At 36.0% G+C, this 17209-nt stretch overlaps 1 protein-coding gene across 2 annotated transcripts in view; it reads right to left on the bottom strand.

Moving 5' to 3' along the window:
- Positions 1-1297: 1297 nt before the first annotated feature.
- Positions 1298-17209, bottom strand: part of Usp30 (ubiquitin specific protease 30) — a 36059-nt gene continuing 20147 nt past the window's right edge. For both annotated transcript variants that reach the window (XM_069832887.1, XM_069832886.1), the window contains 4 exons: positions 15682-15810; positions 14812-14900; positions 10698-10802; positions 1298-4356 (listed from right to left, as the gene is read on the bottom strand). In XM_069832887.1, the coding sequence (XP_069688988.1) occupies positions 4233-4356; positions 10698-10802; positions 14812-14900; positions 15682-15810 (447 nt within the window). In that variant the 3' untranslated portion in view covers positions 1298-4232. The remainder of the gene's footprint in view (positions 4357-10697; positions 10803-14811; positions 14901-15681; positions 15811-17209) is intronic.

The raw sequence follows: 17209 nt of genomic DNA, 5'->3' as shown, positions 1-17209 counted from the left end.
GCTTAATTTCTGATTCACTGCCAGGATGAGACTAGTTTCACACTAAACAAACTTTGAGCATAAGGAACTTAACATAAATCAGCTAATCTCTAATCCACTGCCAGAATGAAACTAGTATAAACCAAAACAAGAGTTCCCCAGACAGAGAAGACTGAATATAGCTAATCTAGGATTCGCAGATGATGTGAGACTAGTCTCAACCAAAACTCTGCAACACACAAGGATCCACACATGATGAGCAGGAGAAAACATGTAGGGCCTATAAGCAATTTCTAAAGAACACAAGAAAGAGATCATCAGGTATTACTGGTACATTCAAATGATCTGGAGAATGATGAGCCAAATCTAAACTGCGAAAATAATCTTATGAACGGATGAAAGGTAATTACGGCCACAGAGGATACACGAACTACTGTTGAACATGAGAAACATTTACTTTTCATTCATACAACGCAGTTAGGACTCCAGTGCATGTATATAAAACTCAGAGCATTAAACATTACTATATAATTTATACAAATACATTTGTATTGTTATTTTGTAGTGATTAAATTGGTTACACTTATTGTATGTTTTTCAGTTCTAAAGAAAGTTTTAGTAATTTACTGTGCATGAAGTTAAATAATATATATTTCTGGACATTAAAAAAATTATGTCAATTTTATTAGAAATACCATACATGTAATCTTACATAAGTGAAAAAGAATACAGTAAAATTATGGAACAAACAGCGTTCATAACATTAAATAACTAAATCTTTCCTTAATTACATCTTCCAAAATGTTTATAGAGGTTCAATTGATTACTACGAAGTCATGGAATACAAATAAGCTGTTTCATGTTTATATGATTGTATTAACTAAGTTTTAAGTGTACAATAATATTACAGTAGAAGAGGGAAGGCCTGTCGTATGACCTTAACATACACTGTGGCTATACACCAGTGAGTATGGAGGGGAAGGTAAGGTTTTAGATAAACCTCCATGTCAGTAGATTAGTGTAATACATATTAACTATTCTGAAAACAACTCTCTTTCTGATTGCCCATCCTTTCCCTTCTCGCACAACTCATATGCCAAGTCTCGCTCCATGATGTGTACTTTAAAAGTCGTGAAACAGTAAATATAAAACATAACATTTGAGGCAGAAATAGGTTTCAAAAGTTGGGACCAAAACTTAAGAGTACAAGTCTGACAGGAAGAAGGAAAAAAAAAGTGGAAAGGTAAACACTATGACTAACAAAGTTAAGACGTAATTTTTCTAAAGTGCACAATACATGAAAGAAAAAGAAAACATCGTAGCTTTATTCTTTATTTATTAAAAAAATAAGACTTTACCTTGATTCAAAAAACACAAAAAGAACTATCCACTGTAAGAATCAAGTAGTTAAGCCAAAATTCAGAGAGTTAATTAAAAGCAAACACACAAGCTAAAATCCTTTTCTATCTTGCAATCAAACTCTCTTCCTAATCTAGAAAAAGTAGTATTTGATTTATTTGTACAGCCAAGTACATATAAATGCATATAAACAGTGTATCTAATTTATGTACAAGAGCTATAAATATTACAACTTTAAACAAAATAAATTAAGAAAAGTTTTAATTCATATTTCGTTATGAAAGGAACAATTCAGAAAAATTCATATTCATATTCATAAAGTTCATAAATATACATATTTTACCTGATTTGAGACACTGTGACGTTTGTTACATAAGGACCAAGAACTGTTTCTGTGATATGTTAATGAAGTATAAATAGGGACCCTATTTTTTTTATAACAGTATATCCATAAAAATTTCTTGTAATAATTGTATTTATGTTTCCCTGAGTGTAACATGCAAAAATATATATTATTTTAAAAGATTTATAAGCGCGAAATGAGAATTTAGGAAGAAAAATCGCGAAATAATAATGAAATACATGTGAATAATGAAACATATTCCCCCCATTCATTTGTCTCAAGTATTAGTTTATTTAAATGCGACAAGAAAGGGACACTTTTCAATGCAGCTTCGTTTGTGACGTCACTGTATCATGCTCAGACTTTTCAAATTTGATTCTGTATAATGAAGTTATTAAGCAATGGTGAAAGTAACATAAATGTAAGTGTATAAAAAATTAATTCGTGTATTGTATATAGAATTATGAAGCAATTAAGGAAACAGAATTTTACGTGAGTAATACAAACTCAGGTTTCAACTTTAGGTAAGCACTGGTTCTTTACTATACATTAAATGAAAATGGTTTCGAAAAAAAAAGTTTCGTGATTTTTTTCTGCAATTAAATAAGATACCGTAATTAAACCACAAATTTACACAAGGTGATTATTTATTATTTAGATGGCTTATTAGTATTTAGAGAATAAAATTAAATATTTTGTGAAATACGCCCTATTACAAAAATATATAAATGAATAATAATCACTGCTCTGGTGCCTTTAATAGTAGTGCTATAGACCAATTTATTTGCCATAAAATAGGGTCCCTAAATATAAATATAAGTCCGTATTACAATTTTAAGGCAATGGACCACTGAAAAATGTTGCTTTTGGGATAAAAAATCACGTTTTTTTTTTTAATTTGTATGTTAAAAAATTCTCAGCATTTAAATAGCATATCTGCTAATTTTGGTGTCCCTATGGGCACTAGAACATGCGTTATTGTCGCCATTGTTAAAAGTCTGTGCTATCTCCCGCCCACCACTACATAGTTTCGACATTTTTTTTTTTACTTCATCTTGTTTTTCTCCTGAGTGTTTTAAGATACAGTCATGAAATTTGGTAGTTATGTTCAGAAGGGTGTGGACCATGTACCCCAGTACTACTTTCTTTCTCAGTAACATAGAACATGAGACAAATTCTTACATGTACCCTATATACCTATTCATGTATATGTTTCACAGACTGTAGTATTTCAAATTCAGGGCAAAAAAGTTTCAATGTAGCCAGAAGTGGGAATAATGGTCAGGACTCAGGACTGGGAATGTTGCAGGAAAATCCAGGTTTGGAAGAACACATCATTTAGACAGATGAGGCCAAATTTCATGTTTCCGGAAGTGGTAACCGACACTGGCGGAAAGAAAACCCTAATGTAAACATCAGTATTCACGAAAAAAGTCCTGGTGTCATGGTATCGGGCAGTGTCTCTCGTGATGGGTTGATTGGCCCATTCTTTTTTGATGATACCATTACTGGAGAAAGTTACCTGCAATTGTTTGCAGACACTGTGTACTCTTTATTGTCTATGCAACCAAACATTAATGACCTGTGGTCACAGCAAGATGGAGCACTGCCACATTAAGCCATACCAGTGCAAGAGTGGTTGAACAAAACATTCCCGCAATGCTGGGTTAGTCGACATGGAGCTGTGGAGTGGCAACCTTGGTCTCCTAATTTGACATCACCGGACTTTTTCTTATGGGGTCTTTCAAAAGACAAAGTGTATCAACATCGCATCCACAATTTGGCCGAGCTACAGGCAGCTATCACAGGATATCAGTATGGCTCTGTTGAGCTGTTTGTGACAATATTGCTCTTCATCTCCAGGCATGTATCGATTTGGATGGTGCATTGGTGGTCCACGCCATGGAGAACAGAGTTGTAAGGTTTGAGATTAAGGTGTTAAGTTCATGTTCCATTATGTTAATAAAATTGCTAATTACTTTGTTTACTGCAGTCTGTGAAACATCATACACATAAATTTGTGCCACCCTGTATCTCTATTATTCAAGTGGGGGAAAAAAAAAATATTTCTTTTCCCTTGACCTAAAGGGAGCACAAAAAAACAAATACAGGAATACATGGATCTCATTATTAGCTACACTTTGACCATAAGGACATTAAAATATCTTACAAACTGAATGGATGCAATGGGTAGCAGTGGTGTATCAATATTTTAAATTAAAGTAATTACCGTAGCTACATTTTTCACCCAATCTATATAAAACTTTGACCATATATATATACTTATTGACATGGTCCTACTTAGTGGTAAAAAAATGAAAAAAATCCCACCAGTAGTCTCAAAAATATAAATTTCAGTGGTCCATCACCTTAAATTCACCAGCAAGTGGAGAAGTATAACTGCATTCAAAATATTAACTATTTCATCGATGTTATAAGACCTAATATGGCATGGCTATTGTTATTTTTAATAATTTATACTCTTCAGTCAGTCTATCTTTTATTATGTAAACATAGTACACTAAAATGTAACTAAAGCAGCAAATAAACTCTAATTCACAATTAGAGGAGCAGCATCACTTGATAGTTTCGTATAGAACAACATGTAGGCACTTGCTTCCATTACTTCCTGCAGTGTTGTCTCTCGTACTTCAGTATCTGATGTGTAGTACCAACTGAAATTAAATATAATACAATACTGTACAATGAGGAACATAATAGTTGATTTTTTTAGTTGGTTATTTAAAAACGCTGTATCAACTACGAGGTTATTTAGCGTCAATGAGATTGGTGATAGCGAGATGGTATTTGGCGAGATGAGGCCGAGGATTCGCCATAGATTACCTGGCATTCACCTTACGGTTGGGGAAAACCTCGGAAAAAACCCAACCAGGTAATCTGTCCAAGCGGGGATCGAACCTGTGCCCGAGCGCAACTTCAGACTGGCAGGCAAGCGCCTTCACCGACTGAGCCACGCCAGTGGCTCATAATAGATGAGTGACTCGAGTATTTTCTAAGTCAAAGAATGCCACATTGCGCATGCTTCGAGCAGAAAGTTTTGGTTCATATCATGACGAGATATTTGTTTCGCTTTTTTGTTTAAGTGTTACAGCGTCACCCCAGATGACTCCATTTTCTTTGTACTTTTTTTTTATTTTATTGGGTTATTTTACGACGCTGTATCAACATCTACAGTCGAGCTGTTCTTATTTCCGGCAGCAAATCACACGACAGCTTCTGGTCAGCTGACACGCTGCTTCACTGGCAGTGGTTGTCGTCAAGGTTATGCAGACGACATACTGCTTCCCGCTCACAGTGGATGTTACTGCGTTGTCAAGTCTACCCTTGTACTCTTAACGAAGTTTTAGCACATGTCTAATCTTAAACAACGAACGAAAAATTATTTCCTACGATAAATAATTAGTAATATATGAATACATAATATTATATATTATTGTTATTGTTGATCCTAGCATCCCAGGACACAGAAGACTTACCATGTTGTGCTATAATTGGTTTTTCCGACCATTTGAAGTAACGATTTTCGTAAATACAGAAACAATATTAGAAATTACTAAAATGGGAGAAAGCTGTAAAATATAATAAATAAACATTTTTTATGTGAATGAATAACTAAAACCACACAACGTGTAAATTAAGTAAAATATGTTAGTATTAAAAATTTTGTCATGATAAGTCATTGCTACATAAAAAAATTACACGAAGAACCTTGCCTAACGGTATTGTTCAATTTAGAGGTGCTACACCTAGATCGCTACAATCATTGTTGGTACCTGCCGCCGCCATAGTTCTCAGTTTATTTTCTTCTTTACCGGATTGTCCGTACTTCTCTGTCGTTATTTGAGAAACCGTGAACTTGTTCACATCACACGCATCAGCTGTTCTTTGCACCACTTGCATTAAAGGCAATAAACTACTCTTATTTTACGTTCATTTTCGAAATAATCTCTAACGCTAAGAATCATTTCTTTGCTTTGCGAATTGGTCTTCCGACTCCTCCGCGGCATTGTGATGCTGAAAACTCAGCGATAACACAGCACTAACAACAATACCGACTGATTGTTCGACAACCAGCTATTAGAACTGCGTCCGTTCACTATTGGCTTGACAGAGATTTAGCAACACCGCTATTGCCTACCTTCTTCGCGCCAAAAGTCGAGAAGGCGTGGCCACGCCGGAAATAAGAACGGCTCGACTGTAGGTTATTTAGTGTCTGAATGAAATGAACGTGATAATGCCGGTGAAATGAGTCTGGAGTCCAGCACCGGAAGTTACCCAGCATTTGCTCGTATTGGGTTGAGGGAAAACCCCGGAAAAAACCTCAACCAGGTAATTGCCCTGACCGGGATTCGAACCCAGGCCACCTGGTTTCACGGCCAGACGCGCTGACCGTTACTCCACAAGTGTGGACTTTTCTTTGTAGTTTTGTCCAATCTAATAATAATAGCTTGTGCTATTCAACAACAATAAAAGTTTCAATTACCTGTAGTGGAAAGACAGAGGAGAGGAAAGTCATGGGGTGACAACACACCCCAGGTAAGCAGTAATGATGTCCGAGAAAGGGTGAGCATTCAAGGGTTAAAATTGTAGTCTCTTATGAACCACGCTACAGATCTTTAAACATTTTCGCCCACTCAACAATTATGTCCCTCACTGTACATCTAGACCAGCCCTGGGCACTATTAACTCAAATGAGCCATGCAGATTTCTCCTTAGCTCCCCAATCCACCTTCACCGACTGAGACGAGTAGACCGACAGTTAAGCATTGCATCATAGCTTTACAAACTTTCCTGGTCACCTGAAATCCATCACTGATGCACAGTGCCCACTGTGTGTGTTTGTTTATAAGGCTGTGTAAGTGGAAAGGGCATGGGAGAGGGTTCCAGAATTCTGTTCCACTTCCCGTTGTGCCCAGAGCTGATCTAGACTATCATATAAGCCATAATTATGATAAAGGTATTGAAGTATAGATACTTCAGATTATAATTGCAAAATAGGACACATTCATGGCCATACAGGCCATTCATGTGGTCCCAAATCGTATATGAGATGGCCAGACCAATATATTTTGTCTTTAACTTTTTTACGTGTTGTAATTCTATGACATGGCAAGTTATACTAAGGATTTTTAGTCATTCTCAGTGGTTTAGTGGTTACATGTCAGCCATAATATCCAAAGTTGTTGTAGTTGGCTATTTAATGATGCTGTATAGGGTTGCCAGATTTCTCGATTTTTGCAGGATTTTCCGAAATTTAGAACATTTATGTTATTTCCTGCTTCCTGATTTACGATATCAATTTCCCACTTTTCCCTCTTTATGTTGAAAAACTTTGTAAATATTACATTCAAGTAGTTTTGATTTCACACATTTGGTAATAACACGTGACTAATTGATTATAACACTATAAGCCAGTTCTTTTCATTGAGTAATACTCAATCATGATCACTCGCTCAATAATCAATATTCGATAGTGACGTCATGAGAAAGCATACATCCTGATACATTGACTGAAAATGTGTCTCTGTCGTATCTTTGCATTTCTGTTATGAGGTCCAAGCAATAAATAGTAAATCCAAAGTAATTGGTATTTTTTTTTTAATTATGCTATTTAAATATTTCAGGAAGCATTAATATTAGATACCCTCCACAAAACTGGCTTCATTTATACACTGACGGATCCTTGATCTCCAGAGAACAAGGTGCCGGTGCAGGTGTTACGTGCTGTCTCTTCTCACTTTATAGATCTCTTGAGTATGGAACAACAAGTTTTGATGGAGAAATCATTGCAATAAGTGAAAGTCTCAGGAATCTTCTATGCCACATCAGTAAATTTAAAAATGCAGTTATATTGTCAGACTCCAAAGCAGCTATTCTAGCAATAGTCTCTAAACACACACCTTCATCTCAAACAGCAGAAATAACTATAATGCTCTCTCAATTAATATCACTCAATAAAAGAATTGTATTCCAATGGATACCATCCCATTGTGGAATCCTGGGGAACGAGAATGCGGATGCTTTAGCAAAGAAGGGCAGCACTGCTACTTACAGACCTGTTACTAAATCTACGTATTACTCTGTGAAGAGATTTATTAAATCTACATACTTAGACTTCAACAAACAAAATTTGATAACACAATCCCAAGAGAAAAAATGGAACTCTCTGCATCAAAATCCACAGTTAATTCCCGATTTACCACGAAAATCGTCTGTAGCTGCATTTAGATTGGCAACAGACCATGATTGTTTGGCCAAACACCTGCATAGAATTGGAATATATCAGTCCCCTAACTGTCCATTGTGCAACTCAAACCAAGAAATGGATTCGGAACATCTCAAAATCTGTGCTTCAGTAGCTGGTCATGATAATATCTTTGAAAAATATTGGAGTGCAAGAGGTCAAATGACTTTATTGTCAAACGCCTGGCATTAGAAAACAACAACATATTTAAGGAAGCAAAATTCTGATGATGAGAATCCTCCATCGAAAAAAAAAAAAGTGTTTTTGTTTACACAGGTGGAAAGATCTGTATAATTTCTTGTACTCACATGGAATAACTTCACAATGAACCACAAATGGTCAAACAGCAGAACAGATGTTTCACTGTTTTCATGAAATCAGAATTGCAAGTTTGTGCCAATTCAAAACTCGTCTGTCAAGATAGTGAGATGAGACCAAGGATTCGCCATAGATTACCCTGCATTCACATTACAGTTGGGGAAAACCTCGGAAAAAACCCAACCAGATAATCAGCCCAAGCGGGGATCGAACCCGCGCCCGAACGCAATTTCAGACTGACAGGCGAGCACCTTAACCAACTGAGCCACACCGGTGGCTAGATGTTAGATCTTGAGAGAAATACAAATAATCAAACTGAGGTAAATTTTAAAAATATCTTCCTTCAGCATTAAGATGAATAATTTAAATAGTGAGATTTTTTTAGTTGGTTATTTAACGACGCTGCATCAACTACTAGGTTATTAAACACTGTGATAAATATAAAATATCTAAAATGTCAAAAAAAAAAAAAAAAAACTCAGGAATTTCCATAATTTTTACAAAACCAACTGGTAATTCTAATGCTCTATCAAGTACTTAACACCAATGAAATCTGTGATAATTACCATAGTATTTGGTGAGACTGAGGCTAAGGATTCGCAACGGGATTATCTGACATTTGCCTTAAAGTTTTAAAAAACCCAACTAGGTAATTATCTCAAGCAGCTATGGAACTCACATCCAAGCACAGTTCCAGATCAGCAGGCAACTGCATTACTACCTGAATTACACTGGTGGTCAATCCAAAGGTCCCAGATTCTGGATCCAACGAAGGACAATAGATTTTAAATTGCGGTAAAATTCTTATATAACTTGCTCCAAAAGAGAAGCAGAGCTATTATTCAATCATACTTGGAAAAGTACCGGTACTGTCTTGCTGCCATCTTAAAAATTTAACGACTCATTAAACCTTAAGAGCTCACAAACAGAATATTATATTAACAAGAGATTCAAAAGTTGTCACTTTTAACAGAGGCTGCTGAAATGCTCCTTTGTTAAGGGATTTGTAAAATTGACTTTAATGGATTAACAACAGGAGTTTTGTTAGGATCTGTCTGTGCTTATCTATTAACAAAAATATTGGTTTACAATATTTGTCACATTTATTTAGTTTTCGCAAAAACTTTTCTGAAGATGGCTTAATTAAGCCGAAAACGTTTAAAACTAAATAAATGTGACAAATATTGTAAACCAATAATATTTGTTAATAGATAAGCAAAGACGGATCCTAACAAAACTCCTATTGTTATTGTATCAGCTTATTGGCCTTCACCATGCCTTTCAAATTAATGGATTAAGCTTTATAGACATTCGATGAGAGAGTAATGGAACGGAGAAAAATTCTCTCCGGCGCCGGGATTTGAACCCGGGTTTTCAGCTCTACGTGCTGATGCTTTATCCACTAAGCCTCACCGGATACAACCCCGGCCAACTAGTCACTCATAACGAGTGCACCTCAGCACATGTGTGGACTTCGGTCCAATGTTCATAGATATCTATGACGTAGTGCAGAGGGCGGCCACTAGAGGGAACCCAAGAGTTGGAACTCAATCAGAGACAATTCTGTCCGACGCCGGGGTTGTATCCGGTGTGGTTTAGTGGATAAAGCATCAGCACGTAGAGCTGAAAACCCGGGTTCAAATCCCGGTGCCGGAGAGAATTTTTCTCCGTTCCATTACTCTCTCATCGTATGATGACGCAGAATATCTGCATGGAAATATCATATGTACTTTGGTACATTGAAATAATATATTTATAGACATTGATAAAACTAGCAAATATGAAGTATTTGCTAATATAAATAATAATGATAAAAGTACACAATGCAACACAATACAAATAATTTTGAGATATTTAATTCTCTCTTACCACCATTAACAAAAGTTTTTCTGAAGCAATGTTGCTTAAAGAAATTTCACAGATTTATTACAGATGTATTTAAGACCTTGTAGAAGAATAGTAATTAGTAACAGTGTCCTATTTATTCTTCTTGGAGCCAAATTTGTAACTTTTAAAAGTGTGGTTACTATGTTGAAGTGTATGTGTTGTAACAGATGCTTGGTTTGTTATGTATGTGAGTCATAGTTATGGGATGCGTTGCAATGTCGTAATTATAGTTTGATTGTGTTTGTGTGACTATTGTCTATTAATTTATGATGTATGGTATGGAAAGCTGCATATTTGTGTTATAGAAGTGTTACGTATGTGTGTTGTTAATATTTTTGTACATCTCAAATTGATGCCTGATGTTTTGCAATCGGATTGTTTATGTTTTGTTTACATCGCGTAAGCTAATTTAATTCTCTTTTCCATTTCTCTTTATGCTTATCTTTTTTTGTGTAAAACTATAGCCCTAACATACATATGTAAAATAGATACAATAATAATAATTCTCCAATCTGCTACCATAAGAAATTATTCAGAATACTATACCTGTTGTAATACTCTCCAATTCCTCTTCTGTATGTAATAAAATGCCCACAAAGCAAACCACCTTTATGGACCACTACGGCTCGCAACAGATAGAGATGTTTGAATCTGCATTAAGAAATATTTTGAACACAGTAAATAAAATAAAATCATTTCTTTACTAGTGAAGACAAAATTACAGCAATAATATAGTAATAATGTAATACTGAGTGAACAATCCTCCACGTGCAGGTTTCGAACGAGCTAAGCCAATAGCCATGGTGAATGGGTGTCAAGAAGTCCACAGTGTGTCACGTTAAGTTATTACTAACTAATACTTACAAAATAAACATTAATGCACTTTGAATCGAACTTTGATTTGGAAGTTGGACACCAGGGAATCTCTGTTGAAATAATCTTACATCATGAGTCGATTCTATACGCATGTATGAATTATACAGGAATACTCAATGGAGAATAGAATACCTGAATTGAGCCATACACTGTATTACGTCACCTAAAGAATACGTGCTTATCTTGCGACCTTCAGCATGGTGGAGGCATGAGGTTTAGCAGCTGGTTCAGCCGATTAGCCGTAAGCTGTGAAAGTTCAGGCTCGCAAAGGATTGTTCATCTAGTACAGTCATAGATCAACTATTGACCAGATATTTTGTATTTGACAGATAATGGAGAAAAAATGGGAGTATAAGGGTACAGTGCATCAGTTATTCACAGATTTCAAAAAGGCATATGAGAGAAGTTTTATATGATATTCTTATTGAATTTGGTATTCCCAAGAAATTAGTTCAATTAATTAAAATGTGTCTCAGTGAAACGTACAGCAGAGTTCGTATAGGTCAGTTTCTGTCAGATGCATTTCCAATTCACTGGGGCTAAAGCAAGAAGATGTACTATCACTTTTACTTTTTAACTTTGCTCTAGAGTATGCCATTAGGAAAGTCCAGGACAACAGAGAGGGTTTGGAATTGAACGGGTTACATCAGCTGCTTGTCTATGCGGATCACGTGAATATGTTAGGAGAAAATCCACAAACGATTAGAGAAAACACGGGAATTTTACTGGAAGCAAGTAAAGAGATAGGTTTGGAAGTAAATCCCGAAAAGACAAAGTATATGATTATGTCTCGTGACCAGAATATTGTACGAAATGGAAATATAAAAACTGGAAATTTATCTTTTGAAGAGGTGGAGAAGTTCAAATACCTTGGAGCAACAGTAACAAATATAAATGACACTCGGGATGAAATTAAACACAGAATAAATATGGGAAATGCCTGTTATTATTCGGTTGAGAAGCTTTTATCATCCAGTCTGTTGTCAAAAAATCTGAAAGTTAGAATTTATAAAACAGTTATATTACTGGTTGTTCTTTATGGTTGTGAAACTTGGACTCTCAAGAGAGGAACATAAGTTAAGGGTGTTTGAGAATAAGGTGCTTAGGAAAATATTTGGGACTAAGAGAAATGAAGTTACAGAAGAATGGAGAAAGTTACACAACACAGAACTGCACGCATTGTATTCTTCACCTGACATAATTAGGAACATTAAATCCAGACGTTTGAGATGGGCAGGGCATGTAGCACATATGGGCGAATCCAGAAATGCATATAGAGTGTTAGTTGGGAGGCTGGAGGGAAAAAGACCTTTAGAGAGGCCGAGACGTAGATGGGAAGATAATATTAAAATGGATTTGAGGGAGGTGGGATATGATGATAGAGAATGGATTAATCTTGCTCAGGATAGAGACCAATGGCGGGCTTATGCGAGGGCAGCAATGAACCTCCGGGTTCCTTAAAAGCCAGTAAGTAAGTACAGTCATACAACTGAATGTCTTTTTAATGGCATATCTATTACACATAATGAAACAAATTGGGGAAATGACGTCAATGGCCAGTCTTTAATATAAATATTATACTACAATGAGAACATTAATTTCCGGTCATTAATGATAATGTATTATAGATAATTGGGCGATGTTGGTAATAACAATATTGTCTGGGCAATTACGTAATCTTCCAAACCTTGACCAAAATTGTAACGAGTACTCTGTTTCGTTACAATAACTCATCTCAATAACAGGACAGCAGCAGAGGCGAGTAAACAAATTTAATCCTTCCAATGAAAATTTGCCAAAGCTGGAGGAAGCCTTGGAATTAGCAAAAGTAGAAAAATATATCTCCAGAGATGTGATAGCAACTAGCAATATATCAGAATCAAAATCAATATCCTGAATTTAAAAGAAAACCTACAAATTAAACCAACTCTATTAACTCTATTAAATATAATCTAAATTTAACAGAAGAAATACTGAAATCAGAAGTAAACACTGAAATACTGAAACAATTGTCTTTAGAGACAATTAATATTAGGTACCCTCCACAAAACTGACGGATCCTTGATCTCCAGAGAACAAGGTGCCGGTGCAGGTGTTACGTGCTGTCTCTTCTCACTTTATAGATCTCTTGGGTATGGAACAACAAGTTTTGATGGAGAAATCATTGCAATAATGAAAGTCTCAGGAATCTTCTCTGCCACATCAATAAATTTAAAAATGCAGTTATATTGTCTCTGCATCAAAATCCACAGTTAATTCCCGATTTACCACGAAAATCGTCTGTAGCTGCATTTAGATTGGCAACAGGCCATGATTGTTTGGCCAAACACCTGCATAGAATTGGAATATATCAGTCCCCTAACTGTCCATTGTGCAACTCAAACCTAGAAATGGATTCGGAACACCTCAAAATCTGTGCTTCAGTGGCTGGCCATGATAATATCTTTGAAAAATATTGGAGTGCAAGAGGTCAAATGACTTTATTGTCAAACGCCTGGCATTAGAAAACAACAACAAACAACATATATCAGAATCACACGGTTATTAGTGTCAAATGTGAAATTAAATGCAGAAGCAATCAGTTTGTTATGCACTCAATAAACTGTGCAAATCGAAGTGTCATAGAAGTCTATATTGAGAAAACAAGTAAGAGTTACAATAACCTGTTAATTGAAAAACGAAATACTTAAGGTATGATACATTTTGAATTGATACTGCGCTAATTTTTTTCGTTATTAATATTGTCCAATTAGAACTGGACATTATTGGCATTGCTTGGACAATGTGTGTTGTTTTGTTTTCATTTAAAATTTAGGAGACAAAGAATTATTTATTAGGGTGACTTCTCTTCCATTTCACCATAAATCAACCTGAGGTACAAGGTAATTTGTATAATATAATAAAATTATTACATTCAATGAGATTACCTATATGATACATGACACAGTTGTTAGTAATAATATAACGTAATTTATTATTTGAAAACAGACTACTCATGATGCAGAACATACAGTAATACAGAAAAATAACGGACTGAGAGTTAATGAAACAATATTACAAATAAGAAAAAAATCATACGCTAAATCCTTAAGGAACAAAAGAAAATACTAAATTAATACGGAACACTAGCTTACACACAAGCTGAAGTATAATAAACATGTCTAGCTCCTATCTAATAACAACTTTCTAACCTTATTCTGAAATGTCGTTAGGATCCGACAGTCTCTGATCTCGCGTGAGAGAGAATTCCAAAGTAGGGGGAGTACGAACAATGCCCAAAGATTTTTGCCCCAACCACTGACATTACTGGCCAGTAATAATCGGAAATAGTCTCACGCCTTGGCGTCATGGCCTAAGGCATCCTGCCTAGGACTCACGTTATGGAATGCACACTGGTTCGAGTTCTCATGGGGGAAGAAATTTTCTCATGAAATTTCGGCCAGTGTATGGGACTGGTGCCCACACAGCATCGTGATGCACTTAGGGAGCTACGATAGGTAGTGAAATCCGGTTGCAAAAGCCAGCTATAACGGCTGGGGGGGATCATCATGCTAACCACATAATACCTCCATTCTGGTTGGATGATCGTCCACCTCTGCTTCGGCATGTGAACGTGAGGCCAGCAGCTGGCTGGTCGTCTGTGTTCATGAAGGACTGTAGCACCACGGATTATTATTATTATTATTATTATTATTATTAATTGGAAATGTCCAGGCAATAATGTTACTGCCCAAAACACAACACTGACAGTAACATGCATTTATATTGTTATGGTAATCCCTACCTTTTTTTCGTTGTTGGTGAAGTTAAGTCCACAAATCCGTTGCTGGATGGGTGATCTCCAATCATCATTTTTGCATTTTCTAGCTGCTTCTAAAAAATGTGCAATTCATTACATTATTCATAGCAAGCATATAAAAGATGTAGATTATTATTATTATTGGGTTATTTTACGATGCTGTATCAACATCTAGGTTATGTAGCTCTGAATGAAATGAAGGTGATAATGCCGGTGAAATGAGTCCGGGGTCCAGCACCGAAAGTTACCCAGCATTTGCTCATATTGGGTTGAGGGAAAACCCCGGAAAAAACCTCAACCATGTAACTTGCCCCAACCAGGATTCGAACCCTGGCCACCTGGTTTCGCGACCAGACGCGCTGACCGTTACTCCACAGGTGTGGACTAAAAGATGTAGATAAGTAAAGAGGATAATTTAGTCATCAAACCTGACTACAAATTTAGAATATGAATTTATCTCACCTAGATTCAATTTTTTTTTTTTTTAAGGATCTGAAATTTAAAAAAATTGACATATTTTGAAATGCATATCCATACAAAAACCTAGACTGCTGGCCTTCTGTGCTCGAGGTTGCGGGTTTGATCCCAGCCCACATCGATGGTACTTAAGTTGTTAAATGTGACAGGCCTTTGTCAGTAGATTCACTGGCATGTGAAAGATCTCCTGCGGGACAAAATTCCAGCACACCAGCTATGCTGATATAACCTTGGCAGTTGCATCATTAAATAAAACATAATTGAAATTGAAAAGTTACACACATGTATTCCAAACAAAAACTTGAAAATTCCTATATCTCACTTCATGTCTCATACACTGGTAAATTAATCGTGCAAATAATATGTACTTCCTTTTACCTGTATAACGTTGTTGTATGTGTAGGGATCCATGGTCAATATCTCAGGGAATTTTATATGATCATCTCGTTTGAATGCTTCTCCTTCCCATGTGGTTCGAGCAATGTGGATACAGAGACAAGCTGGTAACTAGAGAACAAGTAACAGAATTAGGGAATATGGTCAGAGAAGTGCAATTACAATTAAAATCATATTCAATGTTTCTCAATTCAAAACTCCCCTAACTTAATGTCTCACTTCTGTACAAGTTTTTTTTTTTATTTTCGCTTTAATTCTCTTGTATACAAATATCGAAGTCATTCTCGATGGTGAAGCAGTTGCCATGTTCGCTATTAAGTGCAAGGTTTGCATGTTCAGACCTAGCCAATGATTTTCCACCAGTTGTCTCGATCCTGCGAAATTGCTTTCCAATTCCTATATCCCATCTTACATATGTCTTCCTCAACTCCATCCAACCATCTTATTCTTGGTCGTCCACGGCTTCTTTGGCCCCCAGGATTTCCATTTAATATCCTTTTAGGAATTTCTACGTCATTCATCCGTGCCACATGCCCAGCCCACCTTAATCTTGCTGCTTTTACTATTCTTCTAATAGCGGATCTTTATAGAATGGAATATAACTCATTATTATATCGCCTTCTCCATCTTCCTCTCTCGAATACTGGGCCAATTATTTTACGGAGTATCTTCCTCTCAAAGGCATCCAAATTTCCAGCGTCCTTTTTTGTTAGGGACCACGTCTCAGCAGCATATGCTAATACAGGTCTTATAAGTGTTTTATAGATAGTTATCTTTGTGGTACGAAATAAAATTCTTGAACAAAGTAATTTTCTTAAGGGGAAGTAAGCTCTATTGGCAGCCATTAACCTCTGCTTTATTTCATACGAAATATCATTAGAATGAGTAACTGTTGATTCCAGGTATTTAAATTCATCCTCTCTCGAAGTCATATCTGCCTATTGTTATTGAGGATGGCACATTCTTGAGGTTTGCCTTTCCACAAGCCATGTATTTAGTTTTCGATTGATTAATGGTCAATCCCATATTCCTTCCGGCCTTGTCTATATTCAAGAATGCATCTTCCATTGCCCTTCTAGATCTTGCCACTATATCTATATCATCAGTGTATGCGAGTATCTGCACTGATTTATAAAATATGGTCCCTCTGCTAAGTAGGTTTGCATCTCTTACTACCTTTTCCAATGCAACATTAAAAAGGAGACACGCCAGCATATCTCCTTGTCGCACACCATTCTTAATATCTAATGGATCTGATAACATTCCTCTGGAAGATACAGTATAATAAGAATAATAAAATTATAGAAGTTGCGTAAGGAGGCCATAAATGGTTTTTATTGTTGTTTACATTATTTGACGTACAATACATATTTGATCCCCTGACAGCAAGAAACATAAATATAACATTACAGAAGATTCCTGCCTACGTACGTCTGCAAGGAAATAAAGCAGCAGATGATCTGTAAAAGAAGGGAGCAAGGTCAAGATGCCAACCTCTACCTACAAAAGA

This window comes from Periplaneta americana, chromosome 8 (genome assembly GCF_040183065.1).
Source record: "Periplaneta americana isolate PAMFEO1 chromosome 8, P.americana_PAMFEO1_priV1, whole genome shotgun sequence".
In the NCBI taxonomy this organism is placed as follows: Eukaryota; Metazoa; Arthropoda; class Insecta; order Blattodea; family Blattidae; genus Periplaneta; species Periplaneta americana.
Note: the sequence above shows the minus strand (reverse complement) of the source record. Positions and strands in the feature narration are given on the sequence as shown.